Source organism: Aulonocara stuartgranti, assembly GCF_965226115.1.
Source record: "Aulonocara stuartgranti genome assembly, chromosome: 3".
Taxonomy (NCBI): Eukaryota; Metazoa; Chordata; class Actinopteri; order Cichliformes; family Cichlidae; genus Aulonocara; species Aulonocara stuartgranti.
This window is the reverse complement of record NC_138941.1, coordinates 76,947,610-76,974,065: the sequence shown is the minus strand read 5'-3', so window position 1 is coordinate 76,974,065 and position 26,456 is coordinate 76,947,610. Positions and strand designations below refer to the sequence as shown.

At 43.7% G+C, this 26,456-nt stretch overlaps 1 protein-coding gene across 1 annotated transcript; it reads left to right on the top strand.

Moving 5' to 3' along the window:
- Positions 1 to 1,110: 1,110 nt before the first annotated feature.
- LOC309699024 (uncharacterized protein) lies at positions 1,111 to 2,326 on the top strand (the record flags this gene model as incomplete). Its single annotated transcript, XM_082521847.1, has 2 exons — positions 1,111 to 1,757; positions 2,269 to 2,326. 2 exons carry the CDS (start codon positions 1,111 to 1,113, stop codon positions 2,285 to 2,287), a joined length of 666 nt encoding a protein of 221 aa, XP_082377973.1. The 3' UTR covers positions 2,288 to 2,326.
- Between the last annotated feature and the right edge of the window lie 24,130 nt (positions 2,327 to 26,456).

The window sequence follows — 26,456 nt, the reverse complement described above, 5'->3', positions numbered from 1 at the left end:
GAATCATGTGCTAACGGCTGTCTAAATGACTGGGGTAAAGTTTGTAGCATGCCTGCTTGTTGTTTTTGTCTGCTTCCACTTGTCTTTGCACTAGGATGATGTTGGAGTAAATGTGCAGTCATATTTGTTGTGTTCCCCACTAGTGCTGTCAGCGTTAATCTCGTTCAAATGACGTTAAAGCCACAACACGGCAAATCTCCGTTAACGAGCTACTGCGGATCACCCCGTGCATGGGGCTGGACGGCCAACACGTCAACGAGCAAACTGTGCTAACACACTAGTTCCCACCCATGTAATTGAGCATTGCGTGGCACATCCGACATACTGTTTACTTTAGTCCATGAGACGCTTACCTTCAGGGTCATACGTCACATGAAAACCAAAATAGTTCCAAATGCCACATCTGAATGAGGGTGGGGGAGGTTCAATTTGCCATGTTGCAAGGAGAGCTTAACTTCTGTCTCGCTAGCTTGCGCTGCGCTCAGTGAATCTGCGTTCGACTACTCCGCCTAGGCTGCACTGTCGAGCGCAGATCCACTGAGCGCTCGACACAGACAGCATCGTCAGAAGGAAAGTTGATCAAATAAATTAAAAATGTTGTATTGTTCGATACATATGCGTACCGAACCGAAAGCACTGTATCGAACGGTTCAATATCAATACGAGTATCGTTGCACCCCTAGTTAATAAGTGCCATGATCTAGAGGGGCTGTCATAATAGATATGACTGATAGCAATTGATCTGCAAAGCTACTCAGGTTTTTTCATATCAGGGCAAGGGTGGAACACACCTAGAAGTTGAGGCAGTCAGGTTGGATGAGTCCACATCAGCTCTAGGGGTTTGTGGGCCTACCAGTCAATAAGGCCAACCAAAGTATTTGTTTGATTAGCATATTATCTAAATACAATAAGCTCAGTTATATCTGCCCATACCCATAATTAACCTTAGAGTGTAATGATACACATACAAACAACTGCAGCGCAGGACCTGTAATACCCACTGTCACAGTACTGCCCACTCAAGGTTTTGGCCCTCAAGGTGTGAGACGCAGGAGGTTTGAAAGGAGGGGCCATTCAAGTGTCAGCAGTTTTCGCTTCCTCCGTCTTGCTATGGTGGGCCTGATCTCTGATAACAACGAGTCGGCCTACCTGAAGGAGATTAGGAATCTGGAGAACTGGTGCCAGAGGAACAACCTCCTTCTAAACGTCAGTAAGACAAAGGAGCTGATAGTGGACTTCAGCACTAAGCAGGAGATGAACTACCAGACCCCCGTCATCAACGAGTGCCCAGTGGAGAGAGTGGACAGCTTCAAATACCTCGGAGTTCACATCACGCAGGACCTGTCATGGTCCTGTCACATCAACTCCGTGGTGAAAAAGGCCCGTCAGCGTCTCTACCACCTCAGACGCTTGAGAGACTTCCGACTGCCCTCCAAGGTGCTCAGGAACTTTTACTCGTGCACCATAGAGAACATCCTGACGGGAAACATCTTAACCTGGTTCGGGAACAGCACCATGCAGGACAGACGAGCTCTACAGAGGGTTGTGCGGTCAGCTGAGCGCACCATCCGCTCCGAGCTCCCTGACCTGCACTCAATCTACAGCAGGCGGTGCTGGACCAAGGCCAGGAAGATCGTGAAGGACCTCAGCCATCCCAACAACAGACTGTTCTCTCTGTTGAGGTCAGGAAAGCGATTCCGCTCCCTGAAGACCAACACAGAGAGACTGAGGAGGAGCTTCTTCCCGCAGGCGATACGGTCTCTCAATCACACACCACACAGTACTGACCCACACATATAGTTCTTACACACACACTGGACATTCTGGACATTGTTATCACTTCATCACTTAAATCACTTTAAGCATATTTGCACTGCACAAGACATAATGTGGATTGCACAACACTGGTCACTATATTCTTCATTTCCAGTTCATACTTGTACAGCTGCTGTTATTGTGTGTGTGTATATATATATATATATATTTATTTATTTATTTATATTTCTTCATACATTCTTATATAGTTCTATATTGTGTATTTTGTTGTACAGTTATTTTATTTTCAACTTTAATTTATATATTTTATCTTATTCTTTCCCAGTTAAATTTACCCTTCATTCTAATTTGTGTTGTACAGTTATTTCATTTTTTATATTTTATATTTTATATTCTTATATTTTATTCCTTCCTAGTTAAATTTACACTTTCTAATTTTTCATATTTATTTCCTATCTTATTCATAGCCTTTTCCTTTTGGTTTTTCTTTAGGTCACGAGCAGTTGTCTAAGCATTTCACTGCATATCGTACTGTGTATGACTGTGTACGTGACAAATTAAATTTGAATTTGGAATTTGATTTATTGTAAATTATCAATTATCTCCTCTATTAAATATTGAACTGTTTGTGGAGTGGGGAACCGCGACTTAAGATCGATCGGGCTACGTGTCCTGGCCCAAATCTCTGTGACAGAGACGACAATAATACAACATTTTCTATACCTTCCTACCTGGTTGCTAAAGTATGGTACCTGGTATATGTGGCGCCTCATTCCTATTGCCCCTACAGTGGTGAAAGAGTTATGGTTTGCTCAAGTAGATACAGAGTGGTTTGGCGACTGTGACACTACAGCATGCTCTAATCACTCTAATACAGGGGTCTTGGACTCCAGGCCTCGAGGGTCGGTGTCCTGCAGGTTTCAGATGTGTCCTTGATCCAACACAGCTGATCTAAATGACTAAATGGCCTCCTGAACATGTCTTTAAGTTCCCCAGAGGCCTGGTAATGAACTAATCATTTGATTCAGGTGTGTTGACCCAGTCCAAACAAAACTGACTGAACCAGCAGCAAAAGAAGATCCAAACTATGCTTCACAGTTCACTTCAGATAAACATCACCATGAACTCTCACTTCTGTTGTTCAATACTGAAGGAATTTAAACTTTTTAAAGTTATGCAAAATTGCAAAACGCTTGGCTGTGTCTCTAATTAGAGCAGCTGTGGCTACAATGTAGCTGCCATCACCAGTGTGTGAATGTGTGTGAGAATGGGTGAATGACTGAATGTTTAAAGCGCTTTGGGGTCCTTAGGGACTAGTAAAGCACTATACAAAGACAGACCATTTACCATTTAATTAAACCTCTGTAACTTTGCTCTGCTTTACTTCTGCAGCATCAGGTAATGTTCATATCTTGATTCATGGTTTTCTTCTGTTTTTGTTCTACTGCAGAATATTTTTAAGGTTATCTGCTATGAAAAGCCAGGCCAGGAAGATCTCCTTCAGTTGCTTTGACACAAAGGCATCTGCTGTGATGTTTACACCTCTGATGAGGTCAGAGTGAGAGTCAGAGTGACGTAAGTATTTTCACTTTCCAGTTCACAATCAATCATACCCGCATTTCAAAAATATGTATAAGGAAATTGGTCTAATACAATGATATTTATAAACATATGTGTCCAGCTGTCCTGTGATTAATTGCATACTCCATAATGTGTTGTACATTATTATATGTATATTATATGTATTTTTCACTTATTGTATTTACCAACATCAAGAAGTCACAAGTAAAGAAATACCACAACATTTGGCATGTTTAAACAAGGGAAGTTTATTGATCAAAATTATTTATAAAACAAATAAACATAACAATTTTTTCATTTTTTGCATTTATCACCTTGCTTACATAACTTCATCAGATTATGCACTAACTACTGTCTGACTGACTGACTGATTGATTGATCAAAAGGCATCACACTATGGTTTGGAGCTGTTTTATATACGCGTGGAATAGTTTTGAGATCGCTGCAAAAATTACAGCCTTACCTAATGTCCACCCCACTGTTACTCATTTTATATTAAGATTTAAAATTCTAGTTGGTATTGGAATGGTGAGAAACCTTCAGTAATAGTAATAACTCCCACAGCAATAGTATATTCATGTAGTTGTAAAAAGCATGATAATATTGTAGCGGGTCAAAGCTGTTTGCTGTTTCCCTGCATCTGTGTGTTTCTGGGGAGAGGGAGCGCTTTTTGTTGTTGTTTTTTTCTGCTAAGCTACGCCAAGCAGTTGGGCTAGCAGCGGTGTGTTTTTCTGTGTTCCCTGGCAATTCGGAGGAGCAAGACTAAACCACACCACTGTCTCCTCCTTGTCTGAGCTCACCACATTGGTGTCAGAACTGGGATAGCTCACCCTCGCCGGAATGGAGAGAGACATTCAGAGGCTGGAGCAAGACGTCGAGGAGAGCATTCACTGCTTGGGGAGCTGACGATTGGAGCGAGAGGAAGAGACTGTAAGACCATGTAAGTCCCCCGATGGTCCCACGTCAGTCCATGGCAGCGGGGCAGGTGGTGCAGCAGCTGCCACTTGTGACAGATGCTAGGACAATGCATCGTGGGCTGCCTCTGTTGTCTGACACACCGAGCCTCCGACAGCGAGCAATGATGCCTACAACGCCAGCTAAGGTGCCGAAATACAATGGGCTAACCCCGCAAGAGCCCTACCTCTCACAAGTTTGGCTAGCAGTGAGACATAGTGGCTGGAGCGACGAAAAGGCTGCTACCCACCTAGCGCTAGCATTGAAAGCAGATGCACTGCTTTCTGATTTATCAGTTAACTTAGACCTAAACTTCTGGTCTCAGATTTGCTTAAAAACCTTTCATCTAATTAGAAATCCCAGTCTTCAATTAATTCAATACAAAATATTACATAGAGTGCACTATACAGGTCATCGGATGTTCAAGATGGGCTTTTCGTCTACCAACAACTGCTCACACTGCCAAACCAATTCACCGGACAATTATATCCACGCTCTTTGGTTCTGTCCACCAGTTCAGAAGTTTTGGCGCGAGATATGTGAAGACTTATCGAAGTGTCTGAAATGTAACATTCCAACTTCCCCCTTAGTGTGTTTGTTGGGCAGCTTAGATAATGTCACTTCAGAAAAGAATATCGCCCATATGGTTTTCACTGCCCTATGCATAGCCAAGAAAACAGTCCTCATGAACTGGAAAAATAAAAATAATCTTAATTCTAACCAATATAGAAATTATCTATTAGATTACATTAGTCTTGATACAGCCTCTGCCACCACATCAGATCAATTGCTCTGGGCTCCTTTGATCAGCTCCATCACCTAGTGGGGGTGGGGGGTCATAGTTTGGTCCCGCCTTCACTGTTGTGATTGGTGTGGGGGTAGGGACAGGCTTAGGGCGTCGGGGGGTTCCCCGGAGGCATCTTCCTTGGGGGGCTCAACCCGGGGTAGCGGTCATGTCCGGTTAGGGGCTCTGTTGGCTCTCAGGTGACTGTTTCCTCGCGGCTGCGTGCAGCGGGGCTAGGGGAGGGTCTGTGCTGACGGACGTGGGTTACTGACCTGGTAGCCTGGCTGCCCCTGGGTGGGTCCGGGATGGGCGTGAGGTTCTGGGGGCGCTCCGTCTCTGGGCTGGGACCCGGACCGGGCCTCGGGGGCTTGGGTCCTGGTTGGTGTGTTGCCGGGGTTGTGGGCGGGTGGGTGCATGGGGGCCCAGCCCTGGAGCAGGGTGCCGCCGGTGCGTCACATCTTGCAGGAGCTTTCCTCTCCTCAGGAGCTCCCTCTGCAGGAGGGGGACATACAGGAGAGGTGGAGGAAGATCTCAGCCTGGGTGTTTATTGTCTTATGTAGTCTGGAAGATGAGTGGATGGTGGGGTGGGTGCAGTTTTCTCTGTGGTGGGGTTGGGTGGACTGTCGCGGGCTCTGTGGGGCCGGGCGGCGCTGCTGCACTGGGCCCGGTCTGGATGGGCCTGGGCCCCCTTTCCCTGGCGGGTCGCGGAGTATGGGGGTGCCTACTGGGGTCAGCGGGGGAGCTGGCCCCAGGGAGGGGTCACTTGCCCCTCCCTTCCTTCCCTCCCCATCTCCAGCTGCCTCCCTCTTCCCGCTCCACCACAACCACCCACACATGCAGGGCCTTGGAGTAGGGGTATGTCACCAGGGTGCAGAGGAGGCTACCCCCCCCCCCCCCCCCCCTCTGTCCCCTTCTGGCTGCCTCTGCCTCAATTTTATCCCACAACTTAGACATTCACATTACTCACACTCTCATTACACATACATATAGGATCTTGGGGGTGGGCACGAAACACGGAGTCCAAAGTACCATCAGGGTGTACACCCCACCCCTGGCATCGTTGCCCACCTCTCAATTTTAAATACACTTAGTCATTGAGGGCTAGCAGGAGGGACTATGCGCTTACCTGCTGCTCCTTGGCAGGTAGCTCCATGCCCTCCTGGGTTTTAAATGCACCTTAGAACACACATGCATCAACATTACAATGAGCGGGTGGAGGGAGGTTTGGAGTCTTCTCTCACCCCCATTCTCTGCGACCTGCTGGAGCAGGGGGGCTAGGACTAGGAGGAGGAGTTGGCCGTCCGACTGCGGTCTGGAGTGTGGAGCCTTCCTGCTGCTGCGGAGTCGGGGCGGTCTGCCTCCCCCCACCGCAGGGAAAAGGGAAACACCACCTGGGTCTGGGTGCAGTTCCCCCCTCCAGGGGCGGGAGCACCTAGACCCGGTTTGTAGAGTACGCTTGGGGAGTGTGATCATGTGTACAACGTCTCTTTATGTCTGTCTCCACGTTGGTTGAGTGTGGAGTAAGTGCATATGAGAGCATGAGGGTGGGAATGGATGTTTGTATCTGTGTGTGCCTGTATGTCTGTGTCTATATGTCAGGTTGGGTGTCAGGCGCCACCTCTCTGGGGACATCTCAGGCCCTCCAAGGTTTGGAGGCCTATCTCCCCCTACCACCACTTCCCCTGCCAGTGGCGGACCCCCTCAGACATCGGTGCGTTGGTGGTTCTTTGTGTCCGGGGATAGGCGTCCAGGTACACACCGGCTCACTCCTTGGCGGCCGCTTATCGGGGCCTGGAGCCTGGGGCTCGCTCGGGCCACTTCGGAGGTGGGGTGCCCCCGGCCTCTCGGCCTGGGGCTCGGTCACTCAGGCGCAGCTGGCTGCCGGCGGAGCTCACGGGCGCGTCACTGCAACTCCCCCTGGCTTCTGCTCCGCGGCTGCTGAGTGAGCCCTCATCTGGGACTCTCCTCAGCTCTTTCCGGGACAGTGGTGCAGCTGCCCCTCTGTTGGTCTTCCTTGGTCTCTTGTGTTCTGGGGGCCTCTGGATGTCTGGAGTTTTGATCTCATCCACACCTGCTTCACGCCCTGGAGGATGGGGCTGTGGCCCCCCCACACCCTCTAGCAGATTATTACATGAAGGAACCTTTTAAAAAACAAAAAACAAGCGCGTCCATGCTCACAGGTGTACACACGGGTGATCACACCCACAAACTACACCCTTTTTGGCTCCTACCTCAAAGCACACTGTGTTCTGTTGATCTTATGTGCTGCACAATAATGTTTAACATTTAGTATTTACTGTCATATTCCCATATATCATTGTGATGTTGTTTATTCTATTACTCTTGTTCTCTTCTGCTTGCTTTCTTTTTTCTTTCTCAGCAGGTGATCCAGGTGATTGATATATGCATTTTTTTTTTCTCTGCCCGTTCTGTTGGTTTTTGTCTTTTGCCCTTCTCCCCCGTCCCTCTTCTCAGCTGTTTCTCTTTCCCTCTTTCTTTCTCCCCTTCTTTCCCCCAGTCAAGTCTGTCCCGTATTCAGTAAGTGAAAATAAAATAAACAATAAAAGGTGAATTAAATGGACCATTACGGCAAGGCTGGGATGGTCAGTTTGGTAAAGTAAATCCGTTGGGCATCTTTCTTTGCCTTTAGACAACAATTCTGATGGCAAAAGAGCCAAACGGGACAGGCCAAAAAAAAAAAAAGAAAAAAAAAAAAAAAAAAAGAAAGCAGATGCACTGCAGGTACTCCTTGACCTAGCCCTGGCAGAGCAGCATGAGCTCCAGGCTCTCACCATGGCACTCGAGGGGTGGTTTGGGCAGCGGCACTCCACTGATCAGAGCAGGGAGCAGCTGACCAACCGGAGCCATCGGGTGGGGGAGAGCCTGGGCACATTTGCAGCTGATGTGTTGCTGTATGCTCATCGTGGCTACCCGGAGTTCCCAGCAGCAGCCCGTGAGGAGCTTAGCTTGCATGCTTTTTTGCGAGGACTTTTTCCAGAGCGACTGTGCCAACACGTCTGCCTGGCCATGCCTTGAACTCTCTGAGGTGATCGAGCCGTCCGACAGCCCATTGGCAGCGTCCATGGTCCTGGTGGGAAAGAAGCAGGACGAGGCTGGAGAACAAGTGGTGGCATACTTCAGCCGTGCTCTGGAGCGAGCCTAGAGGAACTACTGCATGACTCTGTGGGAGCTGCTCGCCGTAGTTCTGGTGGTGTGGCACTTCCGGCTATACCTGCACGGCTGCTGGTTCCTCCTGCGCACTGACCATGCATCTCTAACTTGGCTCCTGAACTTCAAACACCCAGAAGATCAGGTGGCCTGCTGGCTGGAGGTCCTTCAGGGCTACGACTTCAAGACCCAGTATCGGGCAGGTCGACAGCATGGCAACGCTGATGCCCTCCTCAGACGGCCCTGCATGGCTGTAGAGTGCTGCTACTGTCAGCGATTGGTCGGGGGTGTCAGGACAGGGGCCCAACGTGAAGGCCTACCACTCCCAGTACAACAATCTGGAGACCCACAATGACCTCCTATACCGGAGATGGTGGGCCCACGGTCAAGGCAAGGATCTCCTTCAGCTGTTGGTGTCTCTGTCGCTGCAGTTGCAGATGCTTGAGCTTGTCCACGGCTCGGTGGGTGCCGGCTACTATGGGAATGCCAAAACTCTCCGCTGTCTCAGGGTGGACGGAATGTGGAACTCCATGTGCACTGCTGTGACACCTGCACTCCACAGCAGGGCCCAACTCAACACTCCACTGCCCCCCTGCAGCAGTACTTCGTGGGGGCCCCAATGTAGCCAGTGGGGATGGACGCCCTAGGGCCTTTCCCCATCACCGAGTCAGGGAACCGGTATGTGTTGGTGGCCATGGACTATTTCACGAAGTGGCCGGAGGCCTACGCCGTGCCGGACCAGAGCCCAACTACGACGGCGGCGAAACTGGTGAAGGAGATGTTCGCCCGTTTTGGGGTCTCGTCTGAGCTCAGGGGCGTAATTTCGAATCGAACTTCTTCAGGGAGATCTGTCGGCGGCTGGGGATGGAGAAGACGAGAACCACACCGCTTCACCCACAAAGCGACGGCTTGGTCGAGCGCTTCAACCACACGCTGGCCACCCAGCTTGCCATTCTCACCAGCCGCCACCAGCGGGATTGGGACCAAAATCTGCCCCTAGTCAATTTGGTTGTACCGGACTGCAGTACAGAAGTCCAGCCAGTGCATGCCTGCCGCCTTGATGTTTGGGCGGGAGCCAGGGCTGGACTGGGACAAAATGTCGGCCCAGGCATTTTGACTAGAGACCGGCCCACCAAGTATTATAGGAAAAGCCATAAACCCTTTCAATGAAAACAAAAGCTGTTGTGAGAGTGATGTACACTGTCTTGCTGGCATATGTATGATTTCTATATATTTTACATCAGTTTAAAACTTTGGTTTTTAAGATTCTGGTCATTATTTATTAAAAGCTAGATATTTTAAATGAGAATAAAAAGAAAAGTATTTCTTTTTGCCCCCCTTTCCATGTTAATGCCCTTCCAGGCCTCCTGGCAATACTTTGCAGGGGTTTGACAGCAATGTTCTGTTGTTCCAGGCGGCAACGTTATGTTGCCATGGTTACAGTGTGACGCCCTCTCCCTGCATCTGTGTGTTTCTGGGGAGAGGGAGGGCTTTTTGTTGTTGTTGTTTTGTTAAGCTACACCGAGCAGTCGGTCTGGTGGCGGTGTGTTCTTCTGTTGGAAAATAAATGGCTGTGCTCCCTGGCAATTCAGAGAATCAAGACCAAATGACACCTCTGTCTCCTCCTTGTCTGAGCTCACCACATTATATTAAGTAATCCAAAGTATTCAGAATATGTTAATCTTATTGAGTAACGTACCGGAATACGTTACAAAATACATTATGGGGCATGTATTCTGTAATCTGTAGAGGAATTCATTTTAAAAGTAAGCTTCCCAACACTGGTGAGTATGCTGGACAGACCTGGTCTGCCTAAACGTATAGTGAGGGTGTGCTGGCAACGCCAAGCAGAGAACCTGGTTGCTTTTATTTTCCAGGTTATAAATGAAGGTTTGGCCCTTGGGTTACACGAGTGTGTGATCCACATTGTTAGAGTTGATTATTTTAAGATTGTCATTTGTGTAAGGTAGCATGACCATTGCTTTTATGTGCTGATGAAGTGTTTTCTGCCCCCCGCGACCCTGAGAAGGATAGGCGGCAGCGAATGGATGGATGGATGAAGTGTTTTCTCCATATTGGGTTTTGGCCTCTGTGCATACATAAGATGTAGGAAGCTGTCTCGTCTCTGTAATTTTCTGTTCATATTTAGAAACCACAAGTTCCTGTTTAGAAACCACAAGTTGTTCATTTCTGCTTTTTACGTGCTTGGTACACATGTTGGTTTATTAAAAGGTCATGCCCTAAATGAAGCAACTTGAGATGTCGTTGAAGGGTCACGCCATATGTGGTGTCAGGAAATGACACCCACACACATACACATACACAAACACGCACAGACAGACACACACTTGCTCAGATACGCTTGACTTGTCACGTCGATAACTGAACTGTGCGTAACTGCTGTCAATAAAAAAAGGCAAAGAGGGAAGTCAGGTTCGGAGTTTGGGTGAAGAGCTTACAACTAGAATTAGAATAGAATAGAATTCAACTTTATTGTCATTGCACATGTCAGAAGAACAAGGCAATGAAATGCAGTTTGCATCCATCCAGAGGTGCTTTAGCCATGATATAGATATGATATAGATATATTACAAAAACATATATTAGCAATAATATCTATCTATCTATCTATCTATCTATCTATCTATCTATCTATCTATCTATCTATCTATCTGTATATCTGTATATATATATATATATATACAGCTGGACAAAGCTGGACTGAAAGAAAGCACAGAGGCACTAATCATGGCAGCACAAGAACAAGCTCTGAGTACAAGATCCATAGAGGCTGGGGTCTATCACACCAGGCAAGACCCCAGGTGCAGGCTGTGTAAAGATGCCCCAGAGACAATCCAGCATATAACAGCAGGGTGCGAGATGCTAGCAGGCAGGGCATACATGGAACGCCATAACCAAGTGGCCGGCATAGTATACAGAAACATCTGTGCCGAATATGGCCTGGAAGGTCCGAGGTCAAAATGGGAGACGGCCCCAAGGGTGGTGGAGAATGACCGAGCTAAGATCCTGTGGGACTTCCAGATACAGACGGACAAAATGGTGGTGGCTAACCAACCGGACATAGTGGTGGTAGACAAACAGAAGAAGACGGCCGTAGTGATCGATGTAGCGGTTCCGAATGACAGCAACATCAGAAAGAAGGAGCACGAGAAGCTGGAGAAATACCAAGGGCTCAGAGAAGAGCTCGAGAGGATGTGGAGGCTGAAGGTAACGGTGGTCCCCGTGGTAATCGGAGCACTAGGTGCGGTGACTCCTAAGCTAGGTGAGTGGCTCCAGCAGATCCCGGGAACAACATCGGAGATCTCTGTCCAGAAGAGCGCAGTCCTAGGAACAGCTATGATACTGCGCAGGACCCTCAAGCTCCCAGGCCTCTGGTAGAGGATCCGAGCTTGAAGGATAAACCGCCTACAGGGGCGTGCTGGGTGTTTTTTTAATTTTTAATTTTTATATATATATATATAGGTGTGTGTGTGTGTATTACAGAAATGGGTCTGTTATGGGTTCTAGGGTACAAATAATGTACACGGTATGAAGGCATGTTATGAATATGCTATAACTATAAGTATGTACTTGCTGTAGTGGTGTACAAGCTATGTACAGGCTATGAACAGTATACAATTATGGAAAAACTGTACAGAAATATGAAAATAAAAAAAGCTATACAGAAATATGAAAATATACAGCTATACAGAAATATGAACTATGCAAGTTATAAACAGTTGTAGAATTAAAATTATCATATTGTACAGAATGATTGTTTATACAGAATTATACAGTAGTGCAGTTACGATAAGATGGACTGGTGGTTCAGTTCATGCTATTATTGTGTGTATGAGGGTACCGTTGTCCATTTGTTTGTTTTTGTCCCATTATGTGTGTGTGTAGGTGGTTGTGGGTGTTTGTAAGTTCAGTCCATGAGTTTAACGTGGGTCCGATGTCAAGCGTCAGAGTTCAGGAGTCTGACAGCTGTAGGGAAGAAGCTGTTTCGGTACCTGGTGGTCTTAGTCCGGAGGCTCCTGTAGTGCCTCTAAGAAGGCAGGAGGGTGAAGAGTCCATGTGATGGGTGACTGGGGGATTTTCCCAGCCCTTTTCAGACACCGCTTCCAGTAGATGTCACAACCCTCTACAACGCCTTCCGGTCGGAGCCAGAGCAGTTCCCGTACCAGACTGTTATACAGTTGGTCAGGATGCTCTCGATGGTGTTCATTGTGATTGTAGATGAGCAGTAGTTATCCAGCTGGACATGTAGGGGCGGTTTGTCAGGAAGTCCAATAATCATTTACACATGAGGGAACTGTCAGATTATAATATTATTTTATGCCATGTTAGACCCCTAATTAAAGATTGTGAATTATTATGTAGTCTTAGTTTGCATTATTCTCCTGAATTAGAAGAAGCTGATAACTATTGCATTAGTTAAACTGATGTGCATTACATTAGACTGCTGATTTATTGTGGATGAATGATATTGTTTTATGATATTATAAGAAATACTGTTTGCAGAAAGTCATCGCCTTATTTGTCTGATTAGAAGAGAACGGAACATGCTGGAGTTTTCTGCCCCATCTCAGCAGGAGCAGATAAACAGGGAGCCAAGGTCGTAGCTTAGGCGCCGTGTGAGAAAACGCATGTGAATGTTTAGGCTTTTATGATAAGGTGGGGGCACCAGAGGCTATAAGAGTTTGATTAATGCTCCACCATTTTGAGATCTGAGGCTGTCTGCATACAGTGTCCATCTCCCACGCATGTGACTATTAAAATCATCGTTTGACTCAACCCGGCCGGACCAGTGTTGTTATTGTGGTTTTTCCTCTTGTCTCCATCCCCAATTTTTGAACTCGTAATAGAACTGATGCCTAGGTCTGTCAGTTTCCTGAGGAGTTGTGAGGGGAGGATTGTATTAAATGCTGAGCTGAAGCCTATTAACAGCATTCTGGCGTAGGTGTTGTTGTTGTCCAGGTGTGAGAGGACAGAATGCAGTGCGATGGAGACTGCATCCTCTGTGCTCCTGTTCTGGCGGTATGCAAATTGGTGGGGGTCCAGGGTGGGGGGGAGATGGGATTTGAAGTGTGCTAGGACCAGCTGCTCTAAGCAGATAGTGATGATGGGGGTGAGGTCAACTGGGCTTAGTCGTTGAGGCTTGATGGGTAGAACACGCTCTGAGAACACGCCCGGGGATGCCATCAGGACCTGCAGCCTTGTGGACATTAATCCTGCTCAGCACCGCTCCTACATTGGTGGGGGAGAGAGCCAGTGGTTGGTGGTCCGGCGTCATGTCTGCTTTGGTTGTAGTTGTTGGATTCCCTCGCTCAAAACAAGCATAAAAGTTGGTGGTCCTGTAGTCTGTAATAGTCTGGAGTCTTTGCCACATGTGTCGGGGGTTGGAGTTGGAGAAGTGTTCTTCTACCTTCTTTTTGTAATGGTGTTTCTCTTTTTTGATACCCCTCTTTAGCTTAGCCCTGGCTGTACTGTAGGCGTGTGCATCTCCTGACCTAAAGGCGGTGTTGCAGGCCTTCAGGAAGAGACGAACATCCCGGTTCATCCAAGGCTTCTTGTTGGGGTACATGGTGATCTGTTTCTGGGTGGTGACACTGTCTGTAGTTTTGGAGATGTAATCCAGTACAGATGAGGCGTACTGGTCCAAGTCTGTGTGGGTGAACGTATTCCAGTCTGTGTTTTTGAATCTGTCCTGGAGCACTGCGTCTGTCCCCTCTTGCCAGACTTTAAATGTCCCCCAAGCAGGTTGCACACGTTGGATGAGTGGTGAATACCTGGATGTCTGGAGTTTTGATCTCCTCCATACCCGCTTGATACCATAAAGGACAGGGCTGTGGCTCCCCACACTCCCTAACAGATCATTACATGGAGAAACCTTTGGAATGCAAGCATGCTGATCCACACAGGTATGCACACAGGTGTACACATGGGTATTCACAGACGCGGACTAAAGCTTTCTTGGCTGCTGCCTCAAAGCACACTGTGCGCTGTCTATCTTGCGTGCTGAACAATATCGTCTATTATTTAGTAACTATTGATATTTATGACTAGGTAGTTTATTGTGATATTGTGATGGTGCTTTTTTTTTTCCTATTATTGTGTTGCTCTTTGTTGTTTGCTGTCTCCTCTGTTTGTTTGTTTTTTTTTTCTCCATACAGGTGACCCAGGAGTTCTTTTTTTTTTCTCTCTTCCCCCCCTTCTCACCGTCTCTTCTCCCCTTTGGTTTTCTTTCTTTCTCTCCCCCTCTTTCTTTCATTCTTTTCCCCCTGTCCTATTAAAAAAAAAATATATATATATATATAAAAAAAAAAAAAAGATTTCTACTTGTTAACAAAAAAAAAAAAAAAAAAAAAAAAAGGATGAGTGGTGAATACCGAGGTGTGAGGAACAGGGAGAGATGGTCAGATTGTCCAATGTGGGGGAAGGGTGTTGCTTTGTAGGCTCCAACTAGAGATGGCATGATACCACTTTTTTATATCCGATACCGATATGAATCTGATATAGTGTATTTTTTAATCAATAAAACGTTTTATAATATCTTGCTGCATTTTGTATAAGTTCATACTCAAGTCTTAAAAAACAAAACACTAAAGCAATTATTGATGTTAACTCAGAAAGATCAATTGGAGAAAAAGACTCTAAATGAATATCAATGGTACTGAGCTTACCTGTAAATAATATTACATCTGTGAGATAATTATGAGTAATTTTTTCTCTAATGATTAAAATTTTATTTGTGAAAAAGTTGAAGAATTAATTCATTTGTCAGAGATATATTCCTGAAACTGCTGGATAAACAGACACTCAAGAACAAGATCGCCCAGAGCTCTTTGTTGCACTTGCCGCAAGGGAAGTAGCTGCCTCCGAACTTCTTCAACAAGCTTCCCTTTGCATGCTGCTTTTATTGGTTACACTCATGAATATGCATTTTACAAACACATGTGACATTCATAAGCAGGCATATCTAAACAACAACAGTATCTGTATCTCTCTAAAAGTTGATTCTGTTCATCTGGACGAAGCGTTTTGTGGGTAGAGCAGGGCGATATGAGCAAAAATATTTATCACGATATACATTTGAAAATTTGCGATAACGATATAACTGACGATATAATTGACACTAGACAAAATACTTTACAACTCCACAACTTTATTAGTGCAAAAAAATAATAATAATATCAATGTATTTTCACTTAAACAAGCAGCTGTTTTTTATGTGCATTAAAGTTATATAAAAATTTAACAGTATAAATGCAAATTCCTTGCTGGCAGTTTAATTAAAAAAGATTTCCAGTGGAAATTGGCCAACATATCCTCAGCATAACCATGTAGAATATCCACAAAAAAAAAAGAGGCTATACACACACAATACGATAATATTATGTTGACGCACAGTATGTATCATACCGTGTGGCTCCTGCCTACAGTAGCCGTAATGCTCCAACAATCCATCAAGCAGTGCGGGTTCGTAGCTTAGCCGTACTAAAACATTTATAATGGATTGGATTTATATAGCGCTTTTCAAGGCACCCAAAGCGCTTTACAATGCTACTATTCATTCACTCTCGCATTCACACACTGGTGGAGGCAAGCTACGGTTGTAGCCACAGCTGCCCTGGAGCAAACTGACAGAAGCGAGGCTGCCATATCGCGCCATTGGCCCCTCTGGCCAACACCAGTAGGCGGTAGGGTAAAGTGTCTTGCCCAAGGACATAACGACCAGGACAGAGAGCCCGGGGATCGAACCGGCGACCTTCCGGTTACAGATAAGCTTCCCAACCCCCTGAGCCACGGTCACCCCGTTTGACAGATTTTTGAGCGCCGTGTACCACATAAAATTGTTTCGAGCTCAGTAAACACAATCAGAATTCATACATAAGGCACATGGGATTATAAGGGGCACTGTCGATTTTCAGAAAAATCAAAGGATTTATTTTAAGTGTGCCGTATATTCCAAAAAACACGGAAATAACAATGACCCACTAGCATGCGCTACCAAAAATAGTGCTTTGTTGTGTACCTGATGGACGAAAGCTAAACCAGTTCCACACCACTGAAGTTACAGCATTTTTACAAACCAATTCTGGTTCATCTGTTTTATTCTACAATCCGCTTTCGCCCTTCTTATTCTCCGTCGCCAGCACGCTTTTTAAGCCATGTGCGTATGAAAACAAAGGCACTGCTCATGCGCATTGTACCCGTATTCTATCGCGATATTTCATTTTCTTATCGTTGCCCGACATTATACCGGTATTACCGTGAACGGTATGATATGGCCCAGCCCTATTTGTGGGCGAAACATTTCGTCACTCATCCAAGTGAGTTCTTCAGTCTCAGCTGACTGCAGATTTCCCCAATCCTATAAACAGCACATTTGCATAATGACTGAAACCAGCCCACTGAAGAAACAGAAACCAAGCACACCCTTGTTTTTCTTGTGACATTACCAATAAGTTTGATGTGTCACATGGCCCTATTCCTATTGAAAAAACAAAAGTTAAGAAAAAAAAAAGAAAAAAAAAAGAAAAAAAGAAAAAACAAAAGTTGTATCCAAAATGGCCGACTTCTAAATGGCCACCATGGTCACCACCCATCTTGAGGAGTGTATACTTACATATACTCACATATACTAATGTGCCACAAACAGGACTTTAATATCACCAACCATTCCCATGTTATTACGGTGTATCCATATAAATGGCCCACCCTGTACAATGCATCACAATGATGTGTGGTGCATCGGCTTTTACTAGCGCACCAAAACCAGACTTTCTTCCCAGCATGACTGGAGCGCCGTCCATACAAACTGTAGAAACCATGTCCCATGAAAGATTGTTGTCTCTGAAGAAGTCATCCACAAGCTTCTTCACATCGGCTGCCTTAGTTGTTGTTGTAAGAGGCTTACAAAATAAAAAAATCTTCTTTTATCATGTCATCTTTCACATAGCGCACAAAAACAGTAAGCTGGCTTAGATTAGCAGCGTCTGTGCTCTCATCGAGTTGAAGGCTGAATTTTGCCGGGCTTGAAATCAGATCTGTGACTACTTGAGCCAAAATGTCTTTACTCATGTCTTCTATTCTGTCGCTGACGGTGTCATTTGAAAGAGGATTTTGGGATAATTTACCTTTGGCCACTGCTCCGAGTATCAGATTCACCATCTTTAATGCAGCTGGTTTCACGAGTGTTTCATCAATCATGTGTCGCTTGCCCTGCTTTGTGATCAGGATAGCAACTTTGTACGATGCTGTGTGGATCGGTTTGTTAACGGGTGCAAATCCAAGAGCAGGCAGAGTGGGCCTTTCATTGAATCTGGCTCTCTTCACCTTGAATTCAGCAAGTATTGTTTTCTTCTATTCCCCGTCTCCATGCAGCTTCAAGAAGTGATCTTTAAGTTTTGCCGGTGCGAGACTAGAGTTGCTCAACTTGGCGTTGCAAATCATGCAGACGCTCACTCCCATCACGTTCCGTGATACATGTGAATCCATATTGTACATATTTGTCTGACCACTTTCTTCTTTTACCCGACATAGTTAGTATGGATTAAAATATTAACAAAAAAAATCACACGAAATACTACCATGAAAGTCACATGTTGACCACTCAGCGTGCTAAATTCCTCGCAGCACTGATTGGTAAAGCAGTGTAGCATGATCATCTGCAGCCAATGATGGCCAAATGGGGCCACAATAATTTGGATGTGTCCGGACCTCCGCGGCAGAGGCTCTGCCGAACCCCTGAGTCGGTCTCAGGGGTTCGGCAGAACCCAGGTTAAGAACCATGGGGTTAGACACATGAACAGGTTGGTGGTGTACCTGGGGCTTCTGTTTAAAACTATACTTCCTTCTCACCATCACCCAGCTTCCCTCTTTCCCCAGCTGCTTTGGGTCTGACAGCTAGCATGGCCTACGCTACCTTCAGATGCACCAGCTACAGGGGCCTGGCTAGCTACAGGTGTATTAAGTAAAATCAACTAAATTGATATGCAGATAAGCTATTCAAAAACACCACTGTGTTGAAACAGGAACAGGAATTTATACTCTACCGCAGAGAGAGCGAACACCAAGTGACAGCACCACCCGAACCCGAATTCACATGAGGAGAAAAAACTTTGAGGAGTTAAACAGTATTCTGGATAAACAAATGGAAGTCAAGCTTAAATACCTCAGAAAAAAAACTATAGCCCCAAAGCTAAATAAAATATTAGCATGGAAACTACGCAAACAATTAACAGAACAGTTGGAAAAATTAAAAATCCACTTACTAAGCTGCTAAGCTGCACTAACCTGAAGATATAGAAGAATCATATATAATACATTGTATTACAAAGAGCTTTATACTGAACCCCAAATAATGGATTCATTACTAGTGAAAGGATTCCTGGAATCCCTAGATTTGCCTTCTATAGGAGAGGAACAAAATTCAATTCAATTCAATTCAATTCAATTTTATCTATATAGCGCCAAATCACAACAACAGTCGCCTCAATGTGCTTTATATTGTACAGTAGATCGTACAATAATAGATACAGAGAAAAACCCAACAATCATACGACCCCTTATGAGCAAGCACTTTGGCGACAGTGGGAATGAAAAATCCCCTTTTAACAGGAAGAAACCTCCAGCTGAACCAGGCTCAGGGAGGGGCGGGGCCATCTCCTGTGACCGGTTGGGGTGAAAGAATGAAAACAGGATAAAGACATGCTGTGGAAGAGAGACAGAGATTAATAGCAGGTATGATTCGATGCAGAGAGGTCTATTAACACATAGTGAGTGAGAAAGGTGACTGGAAAGGAAAAACTCAATGTACCAAGGGAATTCAAGGGCAGCCTACGTCTATTGAAGCATAACTAAGGGAGGATTCAGGGTCACTTGGTCCAGCCCTAACTATATGCTTTAGCAAAAAGTAAAGTATTAAGCCTAATCTTAAAAGTAGAGATAGTGTCTGTCTCCCAAATCCAACATGGAAACCGGTTCCAAAGTAGAGGGCCCTGAAAACTGAAGGCTCTGCCTCCCATTCTACTTTTAAATACTCTAGGAAGAACAAGTAGGCCTGCAGTGCAAGAGCGAAGTGCTCTAATAGGGTGATATGGTGCTGCAAGGTCATTAAGATAAGATGGAGCCTGATTATTTAAGACCTTGTATGTGAGGAGCAGGATTTTGAATTCAATTCTGGACTTAACAGGAAGCCAATGAAGGGAAGCCAAAACAGGAGAAATCTGTTCTCTCTTTATATTCCCTGTCAGGACTCTTGCTGCAGCTTTTTGGATTAGCTGAAAGCTTTTCAGGGAGTTTTTAGGACATCCTGATAATAATGAATTGCAGTCGTCCAGCCTGGAAGTAATAAATGCATGAACTAGTTTTTCAGCGTCACTCTGAGACAGGATATTTCTAATTTTAGAGATGTTGCACAAATGGAAGAAAGCAGTCTCACATATTTGTTTAATATGTGCATTGAAGGACATGTCCTGGTCAAAAATGACTCCAAGGTTCCTCACAGCATTACTGGAGGCCAAGGTAATGCCATCCAGAGTAAGAATCTGCTTAGATACCATATTTCTAAGATTTTCAGGGCCGAGTACAATAAGCTCAGTTTTATCTGAATTCAGAAGCAGAAAGTTAGCGGCCATCCAGGTGTTTATGTCTTTAAGACATTCCTGCAGTTTAACTCATTGGTGTGTGTTATCTGGCTTCATGGACAGATAGAGCTGGGTGTCATCTGCATAGCAGTGTAAATGTATGCTATGTCTTCTAATGATGCTGCCTAAGGGAAGCATGTATAATGGAAACAGAATTGGTCCTAGCACTGAACCCTGTGGAACTCCATAATTAACCTTATTGTGTGAAGAGGACTCTCCATTTACATGCACAAATTGGAGTCTATTAGATAGATATGATACAAACCACTGCAGCACAGTACCTGTAATACCTACAGCATGTTCTAATCGCTCTAATAGGATATTATGGTCGACAGTATCGAATGCTGCACTAAGGTCTAGCAGGACAAGCACAGAGATGAGTCCACTGTCAGAGGCCATAAGAAGATCATTTGTAACCTTCACTAAAGCTGTTTCTGTGCTGTGATGAGCTCTGAAACCTGACTGAAACTCTTCAAATAAGCCATTCCTCTGCAGATGATCTGTTAGCTGTTTGACAACTACTCTTTCAAGGATTTTTGAAATGAAAGGAAGGTTGGAGATTGGCCTATAATTAGCTAAGGCAACTGGGTCTAGGGATGGCTTTTGAACAAAACAATACAGTAACTCAAGCGGTTACTAAATCAGAACTTGATAATGCTGTATCTAAGCTGACAACAAACAAAGTGCCAGGAGGAGATGGATTTCCTGTAAAATGGTTTAAGCAGTATAGGGACGTTTTGTCACCAAAGCTATTAAAATTCTAATTCTAATTTTCATTTGATTTTAGTTTTAATTCTATCTTGAAGGGAGGCTAGACACCAATATTCTGGAAACAAGATATCATCATCTATGATTCTAAAGGAGGGAAAGGAGAAATCAGAGTGCAGCTCATATCTCAGTCTTAAATATAGAGATTACAGAATATATACTTCAATCATTTCAAAAATACGGGAAAATATTATTCCTGACCTGATCGACCATGACCAAAGAGGTTTAATAAAATACAGACAAACACAGGACCATGTAAGAAGAGCACTATACCAAATATATAATATGAGTCAAAATCAATTTAAATCAGTTGTTTTGAGTTTGGATGCAGAGAAAACCTTTGATATGGTGCAGTGGGAATTTCTTTATTTAGTACTAAAACTATTTGGATTCAAAGAGCAGATCATAGGCTGTTTGAAAATACTGTCAAGTTGTCAAACTGCCAAGATTCAAGTTTTTTTTGTTTTTTTTGGCGCCTGTCCCGTTTGGTTCTTTTGCCATCAGAATTATTGTCTGAAGGCCAAGAAAGATGCCCAGCGGATTTACTATACCAAGCCTCGCCATATTGGTCCATTTGATTGACCTTTGTTTTTATTGTTTATTAATTGTATTTTATTTTCAATTGTTACACACGGGATAAACTTGACTGGTGGAAAGGAAAGGGAGAAAGAAAGACAGGGAGGGAAATAAAAATGGCGGGGAAGAGGAAGGGTGATAGAGGACACAAAAAAGAGGGAAAAAAAAGGTGGGGGGGCAAAAAAAATGATATCAATCACCCTGATCACTTGTTGAGAAAAAAGAGACAACAAGCAAAAAAGAGAGCAATATAATAAACAACATCATTACCATAATCTCTGTGTATATAACAGTAAATACTAAATATGAATATTATTGTGAAGCACGTAAGATCGACGGTGCACAGTGTGCTTTGATGTAGCAGCCAAGAACGACATCTCCCCTGTATAATCTTTAAAGAGAAACAATAAAAAGAAAGTATCAAAAACGTTTAAGAATATAATCCACCCACTGTTATCTCCATACCTGCTTCATGCCCTTGGGGACGGGGCTCCCCACACCCCCGGCAGATCATTACATGAAGGAACCTTTTGAATACAAACGCGTTCATGCTCACAGGTGTACACACGGGTGCTCACAGACACAAACTACACTAGTTTTGTGCTATAAGTGGTAATAAAATAATAATAATAATTGAATACTGATGATGTAAATGGTACAGTTGTTATGGGGAGTTTTTGTTTTGCTACAGAAGCAAGGACAATGTTTATGTGAAGGTCCAACAGTCCTCACCGGTCGGCCTGCCCGTGATGTTGTTGACTGATGTGTTTTCATATGTTGGGTAAAAAAGGACATAGTATTGTATTTTGAGTTTTAGTTTATTTTGATGTTTATGGTTTATGTTTAGGTTCATTAGGTTACCTAAGTTCATTTGATTATTATTATCAGCTGTTCCCTCTTCCCTTATTATCCTCCTGTGTGTATTTAGTCTGTGTTTTCTCATTCAGTCTTTGTTAAGACATCTGCTATGTTCGCATCAAGTATCCAGGTTTTTTTCCATGTATCCACGCCAGGACCCACGTTCAAGGGTTTTTCATGTTTTATCTTAGTTCACCCAGTTTAGGTTATTTAGTTTCGCCTTTGCCTAGTGATGGTGAGATGAAGCCTCGTGATGAACTGAAGCTTTTCATTCAACTGGTCAACTCATGGTTCGAAGCATTGTGATGATTCATTTGCTCTCATCAAATGGACGATTCTAGTGAAACAGGCTCAATGATTATAATGATGTGATGTGTAAACCTCTAAACTGAATAAATACATTGTTTTCATGGTTATTTTTCCCGAATATTGTCTCAGTATGTCTGATACAAGACATACAGTGGAAACTATCAGGACAGAGTTTTGGTATGATTGTGTTACTATGTAATCATGTTTACAGTAGATACAGTGAAAATGTGTCTCAATGAAGTCCATATGCTAAAATTACCCTCCCACAGTCCCATAATCCCACAGTCCAGCCACACATGGGCAAATGGTCCTTATCTGAAAGAGACAGGAGAGGAACTTCTCTTCCAGTATGGTAAAACTCGCCAGCAGCAGACCAGGGAGGAGGCTCCTATCGCAGACCTGTCTCCTCCTGACAGCGCGTCGCCGCACAGTCCCGCCCCACTCCACACCTGAACATGGCCTCCCTCGTCTCACCGTCAGATGCAGGCAGAAGGGCATCCCTACCCTGTTGTGAATTGCGGCCATCGCCACCCACTGTTGCTGTTCCTGCCGTTGGGACTGGATCGCCGAACGACTCGCGGCACCCCACAGTCAGGCAGCACTTCCTTCAACATACGTGCGGGCTTGCACGCGTTCCTTTTTCTCCTGCTCACCTTTTGTGCATCGCTCTTTCCTTGTCTCTGCGCTCACTAGCCCCTTTAACAGGTCAACCTGGCGGCTGATAGGCCACCTTGGGGAACGCCCCCACCTCACAGGTGCCTACAATTCTCTGTTTAGTCCACAGTGGATTAAAGGAATGTCAATGGAAAATTGTACTTATTTGTCAGTATAATCTTTCAGTGATATAAGTTCGCATATGGTAGAATGCTGCATGTAGTTATTTGTATTAGGAAATATTTAACCATGTATGCTTAGAGGCGTATAATCAATTGTGTAGTGACAGGATGTGTGATCTCTAGCAGGCTGCAAAAGGCTTGGTGTGCATTACAGGAATGCACACCAAGTGCCTTTTGTTTAGATGAACTGCTGGACTTTTTCACTGTGTTATCTAGGGTGAACCATCTAGGGTGAGGGGGAGACTACCCTCTTTATGACCAAGGATGTTCCTTTTGTGCTGTTATATGACCCTTTGATCAGCAGGGCACCACACACACACACACACACACACACACACACACACTGAAGTATAAATAAAGACCCGGGCAGTTTCTCAGGGCGAGTCTCAGTCTGGAGGCTGCCCTTGCTAGCAAGAAGTTCTGTGTGTTTCTCTTCTCTGAGTCTTTACTGAAGAAGTGTTTTAGAATATATTTCTTAACAAGGAATATGGTACAACATTAACACACATAATATAAATATGAGGATAAAACCATGCAATATAAATATCAATAAACAAACATGCAATATAAATATCACAATAAAATCATGCAAATATAATCAACACTATGTACCAATACACAGATTGATAAAACATAAAAACACAAATTTCCACTGTGTGACATACAAACTCCAAAACACATAAAAACTCAGAAGCACATGAAAACTCAAAACACGTACAAAAGACAACAGAAGTGCTCCAGGATGCTGGGCACAGTGTTGAGCTTTTGTTACCTAGTGGCTACACAAGCCAGCAAGTACCAACGACCAGATTTGGTGTGTGGTAGTAACAGGTAAATGAACTTTTTTTTAAATTATTTGAATATATATGAATGCTTGTGTATAAATACACAAACAATACACACATGCTTTCAATTGTGTAATTTAAGTGATCTAGGTAGCTCTGTTTGGAAGTTCAGTTAAAGCTAGAAATGTGTTTTGGAGTTTGTACTTGTTTTGTCTCTAGGGGCAACTGCATATATTTATATATAAGCATATATAAATAAACCACTTTCTTTACATTAGAAATTACTTTGTGCATAATTTTATATTATTGTTAATAATAAATTAATTAAAGCAACGGTTCGGAGCCGAAAGACCCAGCTCTTTTTAATGAGCCGAACCGAAAGAGCCGGAAATCCCATCACTAGCCGACAGCTCACTGATTCTGGAGTTTCAGTGGGTCCACGCTTTGTGTTTATGCTCATTTTGTGCTAGATTCTGAAGCTGTAGGTTTTATCTCTCTCCAAACAATATTGACTGAACCAGCAGCCAAAGAAGATCCAAACTACGCTTCACATAAACATCATCATGAATTCCCTCTTACTTTTGCTGTTTTGCTTCCACCACAAAAAAGAAAAAGAAAAAAAAAAAAATCGCACGTCATGCAGAGCTCATTGTCTCTCTCTCTCTGTACTTCAAGAACAGTTTCCCATCTAAAAATCTAAAAAATATTTTAAAAATCTGTTTTCTGTGGAGGACCACAAGAGCCATCAAGATAAAAACTTCTATGCTTAAATGATGAATTGTAGAATAAAATCTGCATTTGTAAATTCATTTTTGAATTCCATTTTAATAAACTGATTTTTAAAATGCTTTTTAAAAACTTCATTTCAAAAAACATTTTTTAATTCCAATTTAATAAACTTCATTTCAAAATCCATTTCCCCTTTCCTGTTCGCTCAGGGATTAATTTTTGTATTAGCAGTTGATTTAGCTGTTGGATTAGCAACTAATTTTAAAAATTCTGCTGCTATTCAAATTAGCAACACAGTTGAATGTAAGGAGATCTCTGATTGGTTGGAAAGACAAAGGCTGTATAATAATAAAAAAACAAAACCCCACAGTAATAAAATATTAAATAAGCAGAATTAAATAATACAAACAACGCAAGACAGTGTGGAGAGATTTAATGAAACTGTACAGAGGTACACACTTATCAGTCATGGTTAAATGAATACAAAACTATTTATGGGACAGCTGAAACACATGTCATGCATGTATATCAAAAATAATCACATTCTGAACATTATTTTATTTCAGTGATCAAACTGTTAGAGTCATCTTCCTGTCTGCAAGGCAGTTTGCTGGTGAATCTTTGGTAATTGTGTTTTATGACATGGAACCATTTGCAACCCACCAGCTAGTTGTTATAAAAACATTAAGAGCAACAGCAAAACTTCAGGTAAAAATCTACTTCAAAGTTCGTTTGTTAGTTAGTTTGTTAAAAGAAATACATTTTTTTAAAAAATACACGCGATACAGACAAAACATCACCTGACAGTAAAAAGCACCACTCGGTAGGCTGGTTCACGAGTCTTTATGGCACAGTACTCTTTTGGTTTCTAGTGTCCAGAAACCCGACGCAGGGGAAGCAAAGATAAACCATCTGTACATTTTTCTTAGTTCATATTTCATTCGAACACTATATTTTCAACTTAGAGACGTACATTTAAATTAATAAACACAGAGTACTATTTATAAACTGCTTTGTAAACAAACGTCCCCTGATCTGTGGTGGTCATTTTAACACTTGGTTTGTGCTTTTATGCCTCTTGTCTTAGCAGAATGAACTGACATCAGTAAATAAAGCGCATTTCCTCTAATCCACTTCTCTGGTCACTGTCTCAGTTTCACTATCAGTCTGTCATTTCTTCTTTGCTTCAGCATTAATGGTCATATCTGATAACCTGCAGTACAAACATGAGCTCTAACTGTGAATTTGAAGAAAGATGAAAGTAAAATTCAGGATCATTCAGGTTTTATCTTTTTTTGAGGTTTGTAATTGAAAACCGCGATCTTCACTGGTGGAGAGGCGAAATGATCTGGTAAACATGCGCCTGAAGGCCGCTAAGGCGACATTGGCAGAGGATGACAGCTATGTCAGTGTTAGCACGCTAAATGATTTGCTGGAACAGCAACGGGAGTTTTACAAATAACTGATTCATCAACAACAAGACATTTGTCCAATTAATCATGGATGGAACTAACAAAAGGTTGGACAGCATTCTAAGGGATGTACGGGATGCTAAATCCAGGCTGCACATCACAGATTTTGTTGTCAGTGAGCTGCAAACTGAAGAGAAGTGCATTAACCCTCTCAAGGCAGGCGTTGCAGATTTGCAACAGTTAAAAGCTAACAACCTAATTACCCC